Consider the following 22,106-nt stretch of genomic DNA (forward strand, 5'->3'; position numbering starts at 1 on the left):
TTTTACGTTCGAGAACTGACGAGATTAGCACTTCGCATGCTGAAACTGCAAATTCGTTGTTGTGTTGTTGTGATAGGCAAACGACGTTCACGGTTCAGTCATGCCGTACGCTAACCAGCCGTCAGTTCATATCACAGACCTATCTGATGATAATGTAAAGTTTTCTGTAGAAGACACAGATTTAAGGTTAGTGAGCTCCAGACACACAAGTTGTTCGTGAGGTCGACGTCCTCTATGTCGTCTTTCGTTTACATGCATGCATGCATGGACTGACCATGGAGGTACATTTGACTGACGGAGGCAGGGTTCCTACCTCTATGGTACATGTGATGTCATCGATGGTCATACAGTAAACATGCAGACATACAGGACTCGATTCTGACTGCTGTAACTTTTAATGTTACAGCACAATAGTCAATACCGACTCGGTGGCAAAAAGTACAAACTAGGGATACGGATATTTAACACGTACTAAGTAATTTGAAATGCAGAGTATACAAAAATCATTGTATGAATATTTAGCTTGGTAATAGTATCTTTCAATGTTTCATGATCTTGACATGGTAATCATGTGAGGTGAGATGACTATCAAGATGATGATGATGATGATGATAACAGCTGGGTTTGGTATCTTTTGTTGTTAAATAACAAAAAATATCAAGCTCAGCTATTATTATTATAATAACAATAAGTATTTAAATGTTTGCAAATTTACGACACCATCTATTGAAATAAATACACATGTATTATGTTGCAAGCCACCTCAGTTCATACCAAAATAGAATATATACATATACATGTACATGTGCATGTTTAGTTTAAGCAGTTAGTCTTGCTTGCATGGAGTAAGTCTGGACCCAATTCTGAGAATGTCTCTTACCATCAGTTCTAGGGACCTTGTCAGAATTGACCTCTGACTTACTCTGTCTACAAACATGACTATGAAAAGTTAGAGACCATACTAGTAACTGTTTTCAACGCTGTGTGGTGAGGAAGAACACTACACATCACACTCTGTGTATGGATAGCTGACAAGTCCTAGATTTTGGTGTTATTGTATTTCAGTGTTGCCAATGCATTGAGACGAGTATTCATAGCGGAAGTTCCAACTATAGCCATTGACTGGATACAGATAGAAGCCAACTCCTCAGTTTTACATGATGAGTTTATTTCACACAGAGTAGGTGAGTGACTCTCAAGTAACACAAATAAGTGTGAAATCAGTGTGATATACGTTTAAGTACAGTTAAACAGTGACAGTATCGACAACCAAAATACCCAAGTTTGTTGGCTTTCAGTTCAGAAATTTTTGCAGTTTTTAAAGTGGCCATATGGATGAGAATTTGGTATTTATTTTGGATTTTTATTTAATAAAACAGCTTCACTATGTTTTTCTACTTGAAAAAATAATGCGAAAGAACATATACCAAGTCCATATTCATAACTCAATACATTGCAAAAAGTGTAAAAAGTTTGTTATTGTACGTACAATAACAAACATTTTACACATTGTTTAATGTTTTGCCGTTTATTGGGATGTGAACATGGACTTGGTATATGTTATTTCACATTATTTTTTCAAGTAGAAAAACATAGTGAAGCTGTTTTATCAAATAAAAATCCAAAATAAATACCAAATTCTCATCCATATGGCCACTTTAAGATACATGTATCAATGCATTCATGGCTTTATTTGTGACAGTGTTTATTGTAAAGCACCAGTGAGCAGCACTTGATGGATACCAAGCACTATTTGAATCTCTTCAAAGTTCATCGCGTCATGTTACAGTCATGTACAATTATGATGTATATTTTTGAAAGACAAAGTAGGGTTTCTAAACAAACTGCTGTTAACAGTACAATCACATTTTTTTCTATACACTAGGTTTGATTCCTTTGACTAGTGATGAGACAGTTGACAGAATGCAGTATTCCAGGGTAAGTCAATAGATCTTGGCATTACTTTGCAATTTGAAAGGATTACAGACATAAAGCACAGGTGACAAACATTTTATTTTTAGGGAGAAGATATAAACTAATGGCTGGATATTTGTATTGAAAAAAAAATTTCAATTGAAGCTCATCCTTCAGTGAACAATAAAAGAAATAATGAAAATTTAAACAAAAAAGTTATCTGAAATGTGTTATTTCTCTAACATCTTTACATCATGACTCGTCAACTTTTGAAGGCCATGGTTTTGATGCCAGGTGGTACCTTGTGGTTTGTACCTTGTAAATGGAGCAGCTATAATGAGTATATGATCATTCTGTTGTTCTGGATCCACTTCTTCCTACATCTCTACCTGACAGTTGTTTTTCAAACCTTAATTTAACTGCTAATCCAAACCTGGGCTTGTAACTGGCATTACTTTTAATAGTGTTGTTTTCTGTAGTGATAGACCAAAGTAATAGATTAGTAGATTAAATATATGAAATCAAAATCCATGAATAAGTGATTGGATACAACTGTGATTTTCAAGATAAACTCAATGAAGAAGACCCCTGTATATAAACAACTACACTCATTGGAAAGTTGAATTCAAACAATCAACGCCCCTTGTGGTATCTGATTGTAGGAGGTCAAAAAAATATGACGATACCTTAGCTAGACTGACTGAAGTTGATGTTATTAGAATACCTGTATTATAGATTCTTTGTACAGTGACCAAACAAGGTGTCATGTACACATGTACATATCTTTAATTAATCTTAATTTGTGATTGTTATTTTCAGGACTGTACATGTGATGAGTTTTGCCAGGATTGTTCAATAGACTTCACTTTAGATGTCAAGTGTACGGATGATGCAACCAGACATGTTACCAGTCGTGATCTGATGTCTATTAATCCTAGAGTTGTACCTGTAAGTTAATCTTATAAGTTAATCTGAGCAGCAGAAATAATGCTCAATCTTTGGATCAGATTGACTGCTTAAAGGGATTTAAGATTAAATGATACTTGAGTAAATATATTTGAAAATACAAAATTGAAGGACAGTAAAATATAATTAGTTTGGAACAGTAAATTGGAAACAATGCAACATTTCGATCTGTCTGCTACGGACCTACTTTAGAATAAGAAAGGGTTTCCAATTTACCGTTCCAAAAATAACTTTATTGTACTGTCCTATTGATTCATGGAACCATGAATAATATATTGTCCAAAATTGAAGAAACTGTTGGTATTGCAACATATCTGTTTATTTAACAAAACCTCTATTACAAAAAGATGTAAATTTGTAATAGTAATTTTTAAAAATTTCTACTCGCTCAAAACACTTGAAAAAAAAATGAATCTCAAAGTTTGGCTGATGTCTCGCTAGCATTGTCAAGAGTTTAAACTTTTAACCTGAATATGCAGTGCACATACATGTACTATAACTATCTTTGTTATCATAAAGTTAATCATTTCTTATTCAAGCTATTGGACATGTCAGATCCTTATTATGGCAAAAATTTGCTGATAGCAAGGTTGCATTATATTTCTGAATTCTAACTCTGAGATTTATGAATTGATGTTACATTGTATGATCACTGCACTCGACAATGGTGACTGTTTCGTTATGGTATGCAAGTGTATAGACTGTAAGGTACATTGTGTTGCTCCTCCCTCACTGGCCTGCTGCATGCTGTATCTGCTCTGAAAGGGGTTGCCCGATGTGTGAGGGCGCCCCATCATGGCATACCTTACTGACTAGTATGTGTAATAATATCAACAGTCTTGTGACTCAGGTTATGACTGTTTATTTACAGGTAACATCCAGACATAGAGATGATGAAGCTGGTGACTATGGTGACAGTGATGGTATGTAGATTTCAGGTTCACATACTGGTATAGTTTTCTACTTGAGGAGTATCATTTATGAACTAACTACAGTGAATTGACTTTCTGTTGTGTGGTTTATATGTTAATCTGTAAAAGTATGTGTTACTGTAATGTATTGGAAACTGTAGATCTTACTATATTTTATCCTCTCTAATGTAGCACTACAATCTTTGCAGAAAAACTGTTGATAACGGTTACAGATTCGCATGTTTCTACATACTGTAAGTTTCAGTACATTTCTTATTTACGGTACCTTGCAGATATTCTAATTGTGAAACTGAGAAAAGGACAAGAATTGAAACTAAGAGCCTATGCCAGGAAAGGCTTTGCCAAAGAACATGCTAAGTGGAATCCAACAGCTGGGGTATCATTTGAATATGATCCTGATAACGCTTTCAGACACACTGTGTATCCTAAACCAGAAGAATGGCCAAAGAGTGAATACAGTGAAATAGACGAAGATCAGTGTAAGTACATGTGTCATTCTCAGTACCTTTGATATTATTTTTACTGTGTGCTTGAAATCCAAAATAGAACAAGAAGGTTGACTTATTCTCAAATGTTCCTCTGCTATAGTGAAGTTGTTAAAAAATGTCAGTACTGGCATAGGGCTGTGTCAGGAGTGATTTTTGAACAATGGTTTAAGCCTGTTGAAGGACAGTGTTATGTAAAATCTGTATTATGTTATTGTTACTTATTTGAGAGGTCTAATAATCATAAATGTGTGTTTCTTGTTTCTTTACCTTCAGCCCAAGCAAAGTTTGATCCATCCAGCAAACCGAATAAATTCTATATAAATGTGGAATCATGTGGTGCACTTCGACCAGAAACTATTGTACTGTCAGGACTAAATGTTTTGAAGAAGAAACTAAGTGATCTACAAACTCAACACAGTCATGAAATGCAGAGTGATGTACTCACGATAACATAGAGAATATATAGTGCTGGACTTGGTTGTTACCATGAGCTTAGTTTTGCAGTTGACTACCCAAAACAACATCACTGGAACTCTAGAGGGAGAGAAATGCTGGAACCCAGTTGCACAACTGTGATAGCATTATTGATACTGGGAAGCGACGAAGGAGAAGTACGCCGTGATACAGCGCCCTCAACGTACACATTCGTGTAACTTTTGTTTTTGAACATTTATTTCAAAAGAAAATTGATTACCATATATAACTTTTACTTATCAGGTGTTATAGGTTACCAGTATCAACATTTTAAAAGATTCAGCACTTCTCAGTTTCTGTATTGAGAAGAAAATGATTTTTTTTTGTTTCTGAAATGTGTATTGGGACATTTGGTGATTACAATAAAGCTGCCATTATTTCTTTAAGAAAAGAATTATTGCCTTTTATGAATGTATGATGTGTGACATAAATTAGCATTTGACAAAGTAACAAAGATATACAGTGTGTTTGCGTTCACCATGTGCATGTCCTTGTTATGTGTAGGTTGTCACAGAAGGGAGCCCTCTGGAGATAAAAGTTTGCATGCGGTAATTTTTTTAGGATTGTGCCCATACCATCAATCTTTTTCCAGTATGTGTGCACTATTGAAATATTTTTATTAGAACCAGGCCCTCTGACTGCACAAACACAACTGCTTTGTTTTGAAATTGATTCCAGTAGGAACTTGGTATTGAATGTCAATTTCATGAACCCCCCCCCCCCCCTCCAGTTGTTCAGGGTAGTTCAGAATCATTGACAGCTAGCTTACCACAGTCTTCTTTGTTATCTTTTTTGTTTAAAACTATCTCTTTTTTGTCCAATTCCGACATCGAGTCACTGTAAAACTTAACCACATGGCTTAGCTAAGAGTAGAAAAATAGAAAGTGTTTGCAAGACCAGAAAAGATACAGCTCATGAAATGTGATGTTACCAAATTCGTATACCTAGGCTATGACTTTATCACACTATTTCTTATTATCTAGCAAGTACAGATCCCAATCTCAGGCTGTACTGTGACTGGTCTAAGAAAATGTGAAGTTGCGATTAATTCACTGAGGTGATGTTTTGGTATTTATCAAGAACAGTAATATTTGGACGCATTGTCGTGTGCGTTTGCTGACTGATTGGTTCACGACCTTTCCTCGGATTTGTAGGAAATCTGTAGCCTACGAATGTGAAAAGAACTTGTGTATTTATGGTTTTGAGACAAATGGGGGCGCTCTCTATGTTTGATTCTTGGGTCATACCAAGGTCATTTGTGGGAGAAGCTCTAACTTCTGAGGACTGTCGGAAATCCCTGGTCGGAAAATCAAGACTCGTCAAAAGGTGAGATAGTCTTGCCGACAAGAAGGTAAAGTCGGGGACTTTGGATTTTTGAGTCCTGAATTTTGGGCGAGGTCAAACCCCGGATCAGACTCAAGTCTCGTCGCCGAGTAGTCCTGCAAGGCGAATGGTCGTTGTCATTCATAGTTGTCGGCATGCATGCCTTCATATTATCATAAGGCTTCATTCTGATTATTCATCAAGTAATTTATTTCTACTATTCAAATACAGACACCCCTCAGAAATGGCAGACGCTCACAAAGACAATCATGTTATCACAAGTTACAAATCTGTCAAATTGAAATCAAGAAAACGGTATTATGTACGATATTCAGTTGTACCCTTTGAAGAAGATTTTACCCACGAGTTCAAAGGTCATCGTAATCTGTGCATGGAAGACTTGCCTGTCTGGAGCTACCAGTCAGGCTGTGGCAGAAGAACAAGAAGACCAATATCTAGGTATGATAGTATGAAGTCACAGTAAGGCAATCAATGAAAAATGTATGGTATGAGAATGGTACAATGTATTAATACCATGCACAAACCAAGATATGTTTTTGAACAGAAAATGTGGATTCGGATGTATACCCAGGTTATTCAACGTCATGACAACCAGTGTCTACATCAATGGTTCTGTGGTGCTCACTTTTCATAAATTATGGTTTAGGAGGTACAATTGAATTATATTATTCTTCGATATTTTTGGTCATTCTGCTGGAAAATACTCATGACCTAAGGGTTTATCACATGTTTAGCTATTCACAGTGACAAGGCCCCATAAATCACTAGTGTTTTCCTTGGCTGAACAAAGAACAATATTGGGAATGATATGTAACTATACCTGACGCAGGCGTACTCTGTAAGGTATGCCACGACAGGGCGCCCTCACACATCAGTCTACCCTTTTCACAGATAGAGCAGGTCAGTGAAGGTGGAGTGATCGATATGACATGTCTTTCAGTCTAGCACAGGCCAAATTGAACAAAAATATTAAGAAGATGATATTTATACTCTGGCCATTCTACAGCCTGATATTGTCTTTCATTCTGCAGTACTCAAAAACCCGAGTCCAAACATTCAAATTCTGTATTATCCTTCCCAAATTAACATAAATTATACTTGAGGTATGATTATATATTCCAAAGTAAATGTTTTCATTGAGCCAACAAATACTACTGTCCTTGGAGTTTTGTCACTTCACGTCTATGCCTCGTAGTGACAAGGCCCCTTGGGTCACTCATAGTTTCCTTGGTTGAACCATAGACCCTACAGAAAGGTCTATGGTTAAACTAAGAACAATATTGGGGAACAACATTCTCGCAAACCAGAGCTGTTATTTCTTCCGCTGCACTTCAAAATAAAAGTGGGGTGGCATGTTAAGAACGGTGTCGTAAAACAGGCTGTGGTTTGCGACGATGGGGAACAATATCTAAGTATTGTACGGCTGCTTTTCAGATAATATTACTCAGGCATAGGTATAGGCATGCACAGGCAATATTGTCTATGGTGCAACTAACAACTGTCTTATATTTTTTCAGGGCACTGTGTGCATTTCTGAACACAACTAAAGGTGGCACTGTATACCTTGGTATAGTTGACGATGGTACAGTTAAAGGCATACGACTTACACAGTATCAAAAAGATCATATCGTGTTAGGTATTGAAGATGTACTGAGTAGATTTAATCCACCTGTACCTAAACATATGTGGCATTTAGAGTTTGTGCCAATTGTAGACAAAGATTGTCTAAATCTCAGTGAGGAGTGTTCACCCGAAGCAAGGTAATCGTATCGTATTTTATTCTGATACATATATACTATTATATACACAAGTATTGATAAAATAATCAAAGGGCATGCAGTAGACAGCATAGGCACTCTTTCCATAGTTTCATCTACATCAGTCTGTAATTTTTGGAAAGATATCCTGCAAACAAACAGACAAAACAAACAAGCAAACCGAAATATAAATATATATTCCAATAAGATGGTATGTATATGAGAGAGATAGATAAACAGATTATCGATAGATAGATAGATAGATAGCTTCATTCATTCATTCATTTTCTTTAGGCTGCCACCATTCATTTCTACACCTTTCACTAAAGATAAAATGTAAATTTCTTTACTTTCTTCCAGTGCTGATGTTCTGAATGACAGTAGAAGACTGAAACCACATGTCTTCAGAACCAAGGAATACTGCTGGTGTGATAAAGATGCTGTGGCTCAGTTTAATGTGGTTAGTAATCGTTATCACACCCCTATGTCTCAATAATGGTGCAGTCTTTCCTGCAGATAATGATATGAATATACCAAACAGTTGACAAATGTAGTGATTCATGTTAAGTTCAGCAATTATTATTGCAACAGTTTTGGATGAAAATTAACCATGATTTTCAACTAGTCATAATAATGATGTATTGTTTTTTAGCACAAGTGAAGTAAGGCTCAAGCATTTTATAGGTATGGTAGTGTGTGTGTGTGCATCTGTCTGTCTGTCTGTGTGTCGATGTGTGTGACTGTGTATATGTCTGTGTCTGTATGTATGAGTGAGAGCAAACAATTTCAAACCAAAAACAGCTAGGCAAATTGCCTTGATATTTCACTGTGGTAGTATTTAGTGTGTGTACCGGTAGTTTGTAAATCACACAGGGGTATGATATTTTTTCCAGTCACATGTTGAAGTCTGTTGAAGTTTTCCTGTCACAATGTCCGATTTCAATCACACCTTGTCATAGTCCATTCATATATTTGCTACTTTCCAGGGTGTTGTTATGAGTGACTATGTTATCGAAGTGACAATACATTCCTATGACATCAGTCATCCACAAAATGAACAGCTCACAAAAGCAGATCTCAAACTGCCGCCTATTTTTGAAAATGAAGAAGGCAGAGCATTTTTCAGAAGACAAGCAAGTTTATTCACTGTAAGTAATGTTGGATCTTATTAATACATTTATCTTGTCATGGAGACCTCCAGAGAGTAATGGGATGGGGCATAGATCTTGGAGGGGTCCCCTCCAAGATTGTTATGGATGTGAGGTTGTGTTGAATACGGGTGTTACAAGTGGTTACTCCAGTTTGGATTTCAGCCATTGCTGGATTTGTTCCTAACCTTTTCTCAACTGTGCTATGTAATGCAAATCTAGCACAAAGGTGAAATTCAGACTACACTAATGGCTCCATGCATTTGATATTTTATTTAAGACTTTTCTGTGTGTGTGTGTGTGTGTGTGTGTGGTGGTGGTGGGGGTTGTGGTGGTGGTGGGGGGGGGGGGGTTATCACCAATCAATCATCTAATCAGATTTGTAAAGCACCAAACTCAAGACCATTGTTCTGTTTATTGGTGTTGAATGGTTAGATCACACCATATGCTTTGTTGAACAATTTTACTTTGAATTCTGGAGGTCTGATGGATGTAAAGTCCTAGTGAGTTCCAAATTAAATGATTGAATGGTTATTTGTTTTTGTTTTTTTGTCTCTCAGTACACAATGCAAGAGATTACAGAGCTTACCAAGCAACAAGTCAGAGACTATTACCAGCCTATTGTGGATAAACTTAGACATCAGTTATGTGAACTCAGGCAACAAGCAGAGTGATGGAAACCCACACTTTTGATACAATGTCTTTCTCTTTATTCATGTTGTATGCAAAGTAACTTGTTCTAGAAACCATTTCTATCTTTTTATATCTATTTAAAGGGGTATTAGCCGAGTTTCCATGTTTTTGGATGTAATTTTTGCTGCATGTTTAAAACGAGCATGACACTCTATAGTCCAAGAGAAATATGTAAAAAAAAACTTTGTCAAGTTGCACAGTAATATATTTGACTCACGTGAGGTGAGCATTGGTTTATGAAATCTTATTTTTCCCCACAACTGTATAGATGAGAACTTTATTACATGCTTTTGTTGACTCATTTTAGCATAATAGTTGTTTCACTTACTGCATCAAGATGAAGTGTTCTCATTTCATATCATAAATAAATTTTCAAACGTAAGTACAAATAAGGCTACTGATCTGGTTTCTCACACAGAATGTTGTACAACATTGATAGACAGTGGAACCAAACGATAAAGAAAAAGTCTTCATAGATGACACAGCACCTCAAATACTTGTAGGTGACTTGCTTTAAAAAAATTGTGGCAACACAGAAATACTAAAATGTCTGGTATGGCTGGATTTTGATGAATGATCCTGAGGTCAAAGGTCAAGGTCTCAAAAGAAAGTTTACACCTAATATTATAGGGATAGACACTTGAATGGACTCAATGTATTAAAGTTTTTGACTTACAGTAAATCATGATTGTTCACTACAAATATGGCCACCATTCAGTTAAAAGTTGTGAGTACCATAAGTACATTTGTAATGCATGTATTATCTTCTCTTTCTGCAGACATCATTTTGCAAGACGATGGCCACACACATAATGCTACAGATTGTCTTCAACATGCAAAAAATGGCTTCATTTTGGGTAACTGACTGAAGTAGCAGAGGAGAGAAAAATGACTAATGCTACATTCAGATATCTGTAGAAACATGCCCCTCCAAATTGCAGACCATATCTAGCGAAACTTCTAATGCAAATTATTTCTAAAATTTTTTTATTTTTTGGTCAAATTGGTAGACTCAGGGAGCTATTGGGCAGAATCAGTAAGACCCATCAAACACTAGACAAATAGCAAGGCAATTGGTTAGTGATTTCAAGTCGCACACACACACACACACACACACACACACACACACACAGAGTCAGGTGTACAGACACAAACTTTATGTGTACAGCAGTACTGAATGTTGAAAGAGTTGAGATATAAAAGCCTTGTAACAAACACTAACATGTCACAGACAAAACAAGCTGTATACTGTATAATACTTTATTTTTGCAGTTTTAACAATTTCTTTTCCAAAATCTAAAAGTAAAATTCACATAACGAAGACAACTTATTGTTGCAGCAAATCCTAAACCATTCAAAATTCATAATTTGTTTTGTTTTTATCATCACAGGCATAACTTGCCCATAGTCCATGCAAAAACAACTATTACATACTTTCAACGACCAAGTTCTGACACTTGATGCTGCTGGCATTAGTAGTAGTACAGAGGCCAGGTAACCTCTTACAATTGCTCCTACACATTTATTAAAAATTGATTTGAATGTGTAGTTTATCAGTTGCAAATCAAAGTTTTCAAAAACAAGAACCAAAATATTGATAATTTTATAATAAGGAACTCCTCTCTACTCAGCTGTCGATAGTTTGGCCTCCATCAGTGCTATATGAGCTCCATAATGTAGATAGCTTCTGTACTCTTTGCCTATACATCCAGACCACGACTGTATTACAATAAGTCTCTAAAGTCTCTCTAGTTTGGTAATGATGATCTTCACAATATTACAATAAACAAATACTGACTGCTTCAAAGAGTTTTCTATTTTAAGTACACTGCTGATGATAAAGAGTACTATTACAAAGAAAAGCCACTGTCTATTTTGATGGCATTCAATATTGTTGAAGCTGTTTTTTCTCACCAGACCATTATCTCCTTCTGTTACCTCTAACTTTCCTTGGAATACCTCGACCACCACCACTACCCTTCCTTTGCCTACCACGTCCACCACCAGTACCACTACCCTTCCTTGGCCTAACGCGTCCACCTCCAGTACCACTATTCTTCCTTGGACTACCACGCCCACCCCAACCACCACTACCCTCCCTTGGCTTACCATGACTTTCAATGTTTGACCTTGCATTAAATCTTCTTTGGCGACTCACTTGACTACCTCTATTGTGTTGATTAGAACTTTTGTTTGAATTCCCAAGTCCTCTTTGGTTAGTTGGATGGTTTCGATGATTTCTGCTTTTTCCAGGTCCACTCTGGCCACTTGCTCCAAGATTTTTATTTCCTCTTTTAAATGCCTTCATATCCTTTACATTTTCCTGTCAAAAAAAATAAAGTTTCAATTATAGATTTCTTGAGTATATCATCTAGTCTATGTATGTAGCAGTTTGAAATGACATTTTTTACATTTTTTTAAAACACATTTTTAGTGCAATTTACATCCACGGTATATCTATATGCGAATGAATGAATGGAAAGTTATGGATTATCATCAAGTCTATGTATAATCCTTGACTTTGTGCTGCGCAATGAAGTGATATGAAGAAAATAGGTAAACCAATGTTACTTTACTGCAGAGGAAGTGCCAATGGTTACACAAGTCATACTCACATTTATGCATGTCAATTAATAAAGATATTTATTGATATGATAAAAACATACGGCTAAGAAGTGTTTATATACGTGGACATATATTTGTAGATGGTACATACCATATATCTTCGACAGTGACCTGCAGTTTGACAATGCCCAATGAGTCCGTACTCTGGATCAATGAAGAACTGTTCACAGGCCATACAATAAAAGCCAGGATTTATAAAATTTTGACCTAAAGTACAAAGAAACAAGGTTCTAAGTAAGTATTTAAGTTATTTACTATATGAGGTGTAACTATGTATAAGCTATTTTACCAGTGATAAGTTTATCCCCTGACTACAATCACATCTTATTGTTGCACATCTTTGTGTCTGTCTACTGTACATCATTCTTATTCACAGACAAGGTAAGCTACAAAGATCATTTTATGAATGGAAAACCCATGCAAACCTCCTCTGACCCATACTGTTTCTTGTAGAGAAAGGAAAGTCAAAATGCAAAAGTATTGTAACAGCTATCACATATACAATAATAAACTTTATTTGTTCAAATAAATACAGACATTTGTTGAATATGTCAAATTTGTTAAATATATTTACATATATCAATTTGAAACTATATTTCTATACTTTAAGTTTCATACCTATAGCTTTCTCCTCTTCATAACCAGAGGCAAAGTCCTCATCCTTCATTGAGTCATCTTCTTCCTTTGAGGTGCTTCCAGCGTCGGGACTTACATCATCACCCACATGGTCATCACCATCATTGCCAATACCATCATCACTGCCGTCATCAACATCATCATCACCACCATCACCATCTTCATCAATATCATCATCATCATCATCAGTGTTATCCTCACCTACTTCATCCATAACAACAAATAAACCTTCTTCATCGCTGTCTTGATAAAAAACACCAACATCCATTTCCTCTTCACCATCAGATCTTTCATGTTCATCTTCAACATTCTCTGTGTGATTGTTTCCTTCAGTAAGTTTTTCCTCCTGGTTGTCAGTCTCAATTCTGGCACCTTGATGAGACAGTGATAGAGTTTTTGTTTCATCTTCAATGACATCCAAAGCTAGTGTTGTGATGAAAGGCACAGATTGATCTGGTTCAGGTTCAACTGGTTCTACTTTTTCAGTAAATTGTATTTCAACATCTGTTTCAACTTTCAAAGATTTATGGTCAACAATCTGTGCCTTTTTATCTTTGGTTGTTTTTTCATCAAGATTGTCACTATTGTCAACTTTAATTTCCTCTCCGATAACACCAGATGGCACATCTTCACTACCCTGTCCAGACTGTATGTTAACTTTCTCATTGATTACAGTCAATTCTCTCTCCTCTGCCACTGTAACTCCTGTACCTTTACTCTGTTCTTGTTCAAATGTGGACTGCATAGTTTCTGTTTGACTTGTTCCAGGTATGACATCATCTTCCACCAATTCACTCTTTTTAGTTTCACCTTTGATTTCCTCTTCAATAACACCAGATGACACATCTTTACAATCCTGTCTGGATAGCATGTTAAATTTCTCACTAATCTTAGTTAATTTTCTCTCCTCTGTTACTTCAGTCACTTTAACCATAGTCATTTCTACTTCACCCACTGACTGGCTGGGTCCAGTTGTTTCTATTTTCTCAATTTCTACTGCACACACTGACTGGCTCGGTTCAGTTGTTTTTATTTTCTCAATTTCTACTGCACCCATTGACAGGCTGGGTTCAGTTATTTTTATTTTCTCAATTTCTACTGCACCCATTGACAGGCTGGGTTCAGTTATTTCTATTTTCTCAATTTCTACTGCACCCACTGACTGGCTGGGTTCAGTTGTTTCTATTTTCTCAATTTCTACTGCACCCACTGACTGGCTGGGTTCAGTTGTTTCTATTTTCTCAATTTCTACTGCACCCACTGACAGGCTGGGTTCAGTTATTTCTATTTTCTCAATTTCTACTGCACCCACTGACTGGCTGGGTTCAGTTGTTTCTATTTTCTCAATTTCTACTGCACCCACTGACTGGCTGGGTTCAGTTGTTTCTATTTTCTCAGATTTCCTACAAGTCCCAACATCTGCTACACTAGCTGTTCTTCCAAATGTTGAAATATCAAAATGTTGACAGTGTTCCTCGCTAATGCCTGATTTTCTTGATTCTGCATCCTCTGTTTTGCTATTTTCAAATGTGTTAGCATATATTTTCCCATCAACAAACTCTCTCCTTTCCTCACTTGATTTTGGTTTATCTTGACTGTCTTTCTCCTTCAGTTCCAGACTTTCTGTTGACTCAAGAAGTCTTGAACTGCCTTCGTCTGTTTCCTCAATCATGTCAACAACCTCCATACGTGTTTGATCACTTTTATCCTCCTCTGGTGGGGATCTGGCAATATTTTTATTTGTCAACGTTATCGTAAGTGTTTCTAGTATCATTGGTTTGTTGAAGTGTAATTGTTCTTCAGTTAGTTCAGACACACATGTAGCTTGCATTTCATCTGGTATACCTTTTTGTGAGTGTTCTTCAGTTGGTTCAGACACGTGTGTAGATTTAGATTGCATTTTGTCTGGTTCACCCTTATGTAGTTTTTCTTCAGCTGATTCAGACACACATGTAGATTGCATTTCCTCTTGTTTAGCCTTGCTGTCTACAGGCACCAATGCTTTGTACAATGACTGCAAACCTGTGAGCAATCTTGAAACAAATCTTTTCTTCATACTGTGTGGAAGTGTTGTTAAATGAGCCTCATGTTCCTGCACATAAAAAAAGAGATAGAAATCACTCACAATAGGAGTCACAAGATGTACAAAAATCACAAGATGTATTCACAAGTCAAACAATAATGAGTTTGATATTATTGACATTATCCAATTGTCTTTTAATGCACATATCAAACCATTCTACATTGTACATACATACATACATACATACATACATACATACATACATACATACATACATACATACATACATACACACACACACATTTCTAAAACTAAAAAGACCAACCTTGACATACACACGTTTGAAATTTCAATAAATTTATGACGAATTCTTTCAGTTTATCTCACAGATGATATTAAACATAGATTTACTATACTTTCCTTGTCACTTTTATTCCTTCTATTTAGTCAAACCACAAAAACTTATACTGCACGATCAAAGATATCATCAGAAACGCCAACCTACTGCGAGTACACTTAAACCAACATCCATTCAATAGATTTAGAACATGAGTTTCACTTTGTGTCTATCTTGGTAAATCAAGACTTTGATTGCCAGACTTCTAAGAAGGTGCGTACTTGTTTAGTGTCCTATCCACTTTACTTGTGTCTTATCAAATAAAGAAACAACATACACATACCTCTTTGTCATCATACTTTTTCTCACAAATGAAACAGAACCACTGATTTTCTTCACTTGGTTTACTAGCCAACTTTTCGTATTCCTGTAAGATAAAGAACAAATTATACAGCAGACTTTCTCATTAAGAAAAGGTACATTTGGTGCATGTGAACAATAGAAGGGACTGTGATTTTAGTGTACAATTTGTACATTTTATCTTCCGTGAATACATTTCAAACAAATAATTCATAAATATGGCCAAAACCAGATAAAGTAAGGTAGGGAATGTGCCTCATCAAGCAATTTCCCTTAAAATCAAAGTTCATACAATATCTCCAAACTTTGCCATATGAAAATATTCAAAATCCTATTCACATAAAATAATCAAAATTTGAGGTTTTTAAGGAAACAGACAATCTTTAATTCCCCCATCCATAGGGTTAACACATTATTGGGCAACCACTAAGTCATAACATATAAAAGAGATTGGACAATATAAATCTAGCGAGTCATAAGAGATTACTGTGCATCAATGGCATTGCACATTGTCTTAAAGGACATACTGAAACACATGGAAAGACTGGAAAGACAAGATAAAGTTTGAATTCACAGGAACAGAAAATTACACTAAAATTACCTTAACTAATTTCTCTATCACCTCTATGTCATTTTTTTCAATCGCTGCCAGGACTTTCATGACCAACTCGGATGACTCTTTTATTACATTATGTTTTAATCCTTGCACATGCACTTTGACATTCTACATTAATTATAAAAAATAAAATATGTTAGATATGTGTACATACAAATGCAAACATAGCACCTTGGTAGACAAAATATACAACATGATTATACACAGTATAAAGTTCTTTTTGAAGATATATACATTGCATCTGGGACATAAATGAAATGCAAGTACAATATATTTCAAAATCATAACAGATATACATCATTTCATATTTCATAATTTTTCATTCAGACATCCCTCTAAATATCATGGCCAACTATCACAGCAGTTGGACCAGTAGATTCTAAATCTTTTGTCCACTAAACAACTTTTTTAACAAAATGGGTATATATATCTTTGGCACAATCTCTTGGTTTAAATGATTTCTCAACATGATCCATTGTAACATTTTGCACAGTACAGGAATTGAGCAGATTTTGAGTCATTAATATAATTTACATACACACAGACAGACAGACAGACAGACAGACTGAATGACTTTATTATGCCTATGCTATAGCATCACAGAACCTTCATTTTAGTTGAATAAAATACATGATTCCACAACAAAACTTTTAGGTTTAATAGTTACAGTGCATAAGAAAGAACGGTCTACTATACATACCGGTAGTCCTACATTACAACTGCATATAAGGCAATAACTAGTTCCAGCTGTACGCAACATCACATTTCTTTTCACCTCATTCTGGTGTGATACACAATAAAGGAGAAAAATAGTAAATATACAGGTAAGTGAAATGGTCACTGCATACTCCTTTCTATGAAATATACTGAATTTCAATATCCCGAAACAACATTTAAAATGGCATATATATTTGAGTACAAATGTTGCTTTGACTAGGATAACCTATATTGATATGTAAACTCTTTCTTTTCCTGAATTACAGATCTATATCAGTCAGCATCATTAATTATTAAACCCACCAAGTTTTTAGTAACATTTACTGTAAAATCAGTTAAGGATTAAACTAGCCCTGTGAGGTGATCTTTCTCGAGATCTGTACTCGGTTCTAGGTACTTGAAACAGAATTGAAGTTTCTACCGAAACTAATTTCTGTGAGACATGATACTTACCTGTTGGCAAAATACTGATGGGTAACCCGCATTAATTCCTCCAATCCATGCCAAGAAATTTTTGGCCCCGCCCCCTCCACCATACCTGGCTCCATATTTGGTTAGCTTAGTCTCCCGCCTAAGTGGCAGTTAGCGCATGCGTACTTGTGTCTTTTATCGCTCCAAGAGGACAAAAATTTCACAAGGAGACTGTGGGGAAGGTGGGAGGGAGCTCAACAGGTAAGTATCATGTCTCACAGAAATTAGTTTCGGTAGAAACTTCAATTCTGTTCGACTATGATACTTACCTGTTGGCAAAATACTGATGGGTAAAAACCCGAATGTGTCAGACTGAAAGGAGGTGGGAGTCTACCACCATATCCTATCTAGTTGAAAATCTTTGATTTACAACTACCGACTGCCCGACACTTAAGGGACCTAATGACTGAAGCTTGCTAGCTTCCTGTGTCATATCCCTGATATAAAAACTTATAAAGGAGTTTGGGGAGCGCCAGGTTCCTGCCTGTAGAATCTGTGCTACCGGTACCCCTGAGAACAAAGCCCATGATGCCGAGAGAGCCCTGACTTCATGTGCAGTGACTCTCTCTAACTTACAAGCAGAGCTGGAACTTACTTTGTAAGTCCACTTCACAGTTTCTACCAGCCATTTGGATATAATGGCTGGAGAAATGTCAGAGGATGATGGAGGAATAGGCAAAAAAAGTCTAGTCCTACTACCTCGAAAAGGTTTGATACGTTTAAGGTACCAAAGTAAGGACCTTTTGGGGCAAAGAAGACGCTCTGAGCGGTCTGAGCCCACAAAGGAATCAATAGCTTTAATGATGATCGGCTGAGCCAAGGATCCTAGAACTTGATTCTTGGCCAGAAACCTAGGGTCAGTGCGCAAGATCACCTGATCCCCTCTCCACTGAATAAAACCCGAACGAGTATCCAATGCATGGATCTCACTCCTACGCCGGCCTGATGCAAGGGCTAGGAGAAAAACCGTTTTAAAGGTAAGGGCTTTAAGCGAGATGGAATGAAGTGGTTCAAAGGGGGGTTCTCTCAGTGCTCTAAGAACCAAGGATAAACTCCACTGAGGTAGTGGCGTTTGTTTAGGAGGGCGTTGAATAAGAAAATGTCTGATCATGTTTGATAAGATCTTATTCTGACCAAAATCTGGTCCCCCGATGCTTCTGACCGTATTGGCTATCGCCGTGCGATACACCATAATAGTCTTAACTGCATACTTTTTCTCCTCAAACAGAAATAAGAGAAAATCTGCTATTGTCTGGGGAGATGGATCGAGAGGATCCTTCTGCCCTCCACGACACCAATCAGAGAATCTTTTCCACTTTTCTCCATAGGTATGGAGGGTGCTGTCTCTTTGTGGTCTGGCAATGACTGAGGCAGCTTGTTCAGAAAATCCCTGCGAACGGAGGGATCGTTCGATAATCTGAACGCGTGAAGGTGGAACAAGCTCGGGTTGGGGTGAACAATACCCCTTCCCTGAGACAATAGGTTCTCTTGATCTGGGAGAACTACTGGAAAGTCTACCAGAAGGGATAGCAATACTGGGAACCAACTTCGGTTTGGCCACAGAGGTGCTACTAGAATGACTGAGGAACTCTCCTCTTGGATTTTCCTCAGTACAATTGGAAGAAGTGCAAAGGGGGGAAAAGCATACGCGCTCAGTCCTTTCCAAGACATTGACACAGCGTCGGTTGCCATTGCTCTCGGATCTGGAATCGGAGACACAAAGAGAGGCAGTTTTCTGTTCATGAAGGTGGCGAACAGATCTACAGTCGGTTCTCCCCAATGCAGAAACAGAAGGTGAGCAATCTTGACAGGGATTGCCCACTCTGTAGGAAGAACTCTCTTGCGACGCGATAGAGCGTCCGCAATGCCGTTCAGTTTCCCTGGCACATGACGTGCTGACAGAAGGATCTTTCGGTCTATGCACCACAACATCAGTTCCCATAAGAGGTAACACAGTGTTGGAGACCTGGTTCCCCCTAGCTTGTTTATGTATGCCACTACGGTGGTATTGTCCGAGTGGACTAGAACACTGTGCCCTGTCACTAGCATCTCGAAGTCTTGCAGAGCTAGGAAAACTGCCTTCAGCTCTAGCCAATTGATGTGGTGAGAGCTGTCTTGGGGGTTCCAGACACCTGCTGTCATCTGACTGTCTAGGTGAGCTCCCCAGCCCTCTTGTGACGCATCCGTGTACAGGGACAGATCCGTGTGACTGTACAAAATGGACTTGCCTTTTAGAAGGTTGCTCTGGTCTAGCCACCATTCTAAATGGAACCTCAGCACTGGACGAATTGGAACCATTGTGCTGATTGGTTGCGAACTGGGTCGCCAAAGGGCGAGAAGATACAACTGAATTGGCCAGGGAAGTCAAATTACCAGCAAACAGTGAGGAAGTGGAAAACGAGGAGCCTCTTGCTTCCTGTTTCAGTTCCTGTGTTAACGAGTTAGACTCTCGTTTCAGGAAGGCATCCCTCTCCATCAAAATAAGTGCTGCCCGTCCTCTCGCTGAAGATTCGGAGACATGGTAGAGGCCTTTCATTGCAATGCGCAATAGCCTCAGAACCTTAGGCATCTCCGGGGTTTCTTGCTGTAGTTCAGACGTTGCTACGGCTAGAAACCAATCCATGACAGAACATGCACGAATACTTTCTGCGTGCATCTCCCCTAACTGCTTTAACTGAGTACCAGGGATAGACACGGAGTTGAAAGTTTTGGCTTTGGCATCCACAGCCTCGGCATCAGTGTCTAGGCTGGGGTAACCAATCCATGGGTCGGTTGTGTGAGTCTTGTATGCACGAGACCGACTTTTTAACCATGGAAAATGACCAGGTTTTAACGCAGCAGCTTTATTGCCCTCGCCTAAAACTTCTGACGTTATTTTGTCCAGTTGACCTGAGTACATGGAAGAAAGTGGAAGAGTAGACGGTTCCTTGACCGGTTGAGACTTTTCCATTTCTTCAAAAGCCATGCAAAACTCCGACTTCATAGTGGGAGCTGGCGGTGGCTTAGGACAACGGTCTGGGTACCGATTGTAAACCCATTGAATGCACTCGTGGAAGGAGAACTCCTCATCACGAGTAGGGGAAGTTGAACGCAAATTCCCCACTACACTGGGGGTATCTGGTTCATTTCTCCCAAAGGAGGCATCACTGGGAGCCTTTAATGACATTTCGTCTATGTCTCTCCTGGCTCGACGCTTAGATCGAACTGGGGAGACCTCCTGTCGACTGGGTTCACGCCTGGGTGACCTCTCACTGGAATACCGATCAAAACGTTCAGAAGAACGTGACCTCGAACGGTTACTCTCACTCGACTTGGAGGACGAAGAAGATCTTGAACGTGAACGGAAACTCCGCCCTCTAGGGACCGGAGACCGTTGGTTCGAAGGGGAACTGTCTCTTGACCTCTGCGTTCTGAAACGTCTGCGAGAACGAGAGGGAGAATCCCTAGTAGGAGACATGAAATCATGCTGTGTCCTCCTATCAGTAGGCCTTGAACCCTCAGCCCTGTAATAAGGAGGGTGGGATGGCCAGGGGTACTGCCAATACTGCTGTGGCCAACCAACCTGAGGATTAAAAACACCCCATGGTGTCTCAGGAGGCAAACCAAAGTCACCAGAAAATTGCTGTGGATCAGAAAAAACACCACCAGTAGGCATAGGCATGAACTGGGGATTCCGAAATTCAGCTCTGGTTTGAGGGGGATAAACCCTCGAACCCCTATACAAAGTGGAATCGTCCAGACCACGCTGTATTCTCTGCCCAGCAGACAACGTTGGTCTAGAACTGACATCACTAGAATTGGTAATTTGAGGACGATTCATACTCTGATCGACCCTCGAAAAATTACCCAGATTGGTGTGTAAACCAGTCTGCGTACCTTCAATACAATCAGTCCGATTAGCTGGCGAGCCTGAGACTGGAAAGCGAGGAGGTACGTGGGTAGTAGCTACACCAGGCCCGGTTACGTCAGTACAGGAGATCTCTCGACCGACTGAACGAGTTGGACCAGCGTTCGACTCGGAAATACTCGTAGCCTTATGACGATTAGAATCACAGTGCTGTGACGACTCGTCAAGTACACTCAACCCTTCCCCCAGGGGAGAGGGAGAAGTGACCGCTACTCCAGGAACGTTACTAGGGGGTGATAGCTGTATAGTGTCTACGGTCGTCGAGCCCTCTCCGAGAGAGGACCGCATACCACTAGCACTACTACCCAGTTCGTCCTGAAAAGGACGGTTTAAAACAACAGAACTAGAAGAAAGCTTACCTGACTTCGGTTCCGCTGTGACAGAAGAACTTACCGTTAAAGTCGAAGACCGTACACTCGCAGGAGTAGTGACAGAAGCACTCGGCTTAGATGACCGTTGTTTGTCTGACTGTTTACCTAGTTTACGCCAATTTTCATCGGACCAACTAGAACAAACTTCACAGGGTTTGGACTGCGAACACGTTCGACAAGACAGACAAACAGAATGACAATCCTGCTTAGGCATGTCATGACCACACACACCTCTCTTCTTAGGTTTAGTCATGACGAAACGAATGACTGAAAAAACAACAACACGGTAAGGCAATGACGTCCGTATATAAGGGACGTCTGCACGGA

The 22,106-nt window shown here is 38.4% G+C and overlaps 2 protein-coding genes across 2 annotated transcripts in view; one reads left to right on the forward strand and one right to left on the reverse strand.

Annotated features, from left to right (window-relative positions):
* The first annotated feature begins 33 nt into the window (after positions 1 to 33).
* LOC144437615 (DNA-directed RNA polymerase II subunit RPB3-like) lies at positions 34 to 5,139 on the forward strand. The gene is made up of 7 exons (XM_078126591.1): positions 34 to 186; positions 1,066 to 1,184; positions 1,886 to 1,938; positions 2,734 to 2,862; positions 3,752 to 3,803; positions 4,085 to 4,291; positions 4,574 to 5,139. Exons 1-7 carry the CDS (start codon positions 101 to 103, stop codon positions 4,753 to 4,755), a joined length of 828 nt encoding a protein of 275 aa, XP_077982717.1. The 5' UTR covers positions 34 to 100; the 3' UTR covers positions 4,756 to 5,139.
* Positions 5,140 to 10,996: 5,857 nt separating this feature from the next.
* The window catches only part of LOC144437896 (uncharacterized), a 34,582-nt gene continuing 23,472 nt past the window's right edge, over positions 10,997 to 22,106 (reverse strand). The window contains exons 11-16 of the mRNA XM_078126927.1: positions 17,014 to 17,094; positions 16,299 to 16,421; positions 15,681 to 15,764; positions 12,960 to 15,069; positions 12,433 to 12,548; positions 10,997 to 12,039 (exon numbers count right to left, since the gene is read on the reverse strand). Of these exons, the coding sequence (XP_077983053.1) occupies positions 11,638 to 12,039; positions 12,433 to 12,548; positions 12,960 to 15,069; positions 15,681 to 15,764; positions 16,299 to 16,421; positions 17,014 to 17,094 (2,916 nt within the window). The 3' untranslated portion in view covers positions 10,997 to 11,637. The remainder of the gene's footprint in view (positions 12,040 to 12,432; positions 12,549 to 12,959; positions 15,070 to 15,680; positions 15,765 to 16,298; positions 16,422 to 17,013; positions 17,095 to 22,106) is intronic.

The sequence above is a fragment of the Glandiceps talaboti genome, chromosome 7, assembly GCF_964340395.1.
Source record: "Glandiceps talaboti chromosome 7, keGlaTala1.1, whole genome shotgun sequence".
Taxonomy (NCBI): domain Eukaryota; kingdom Metazoa; phylum Hemichordata; class Enteropneusta; family Spengelidae; genus Glandiceps; species Glandiceps talaboti.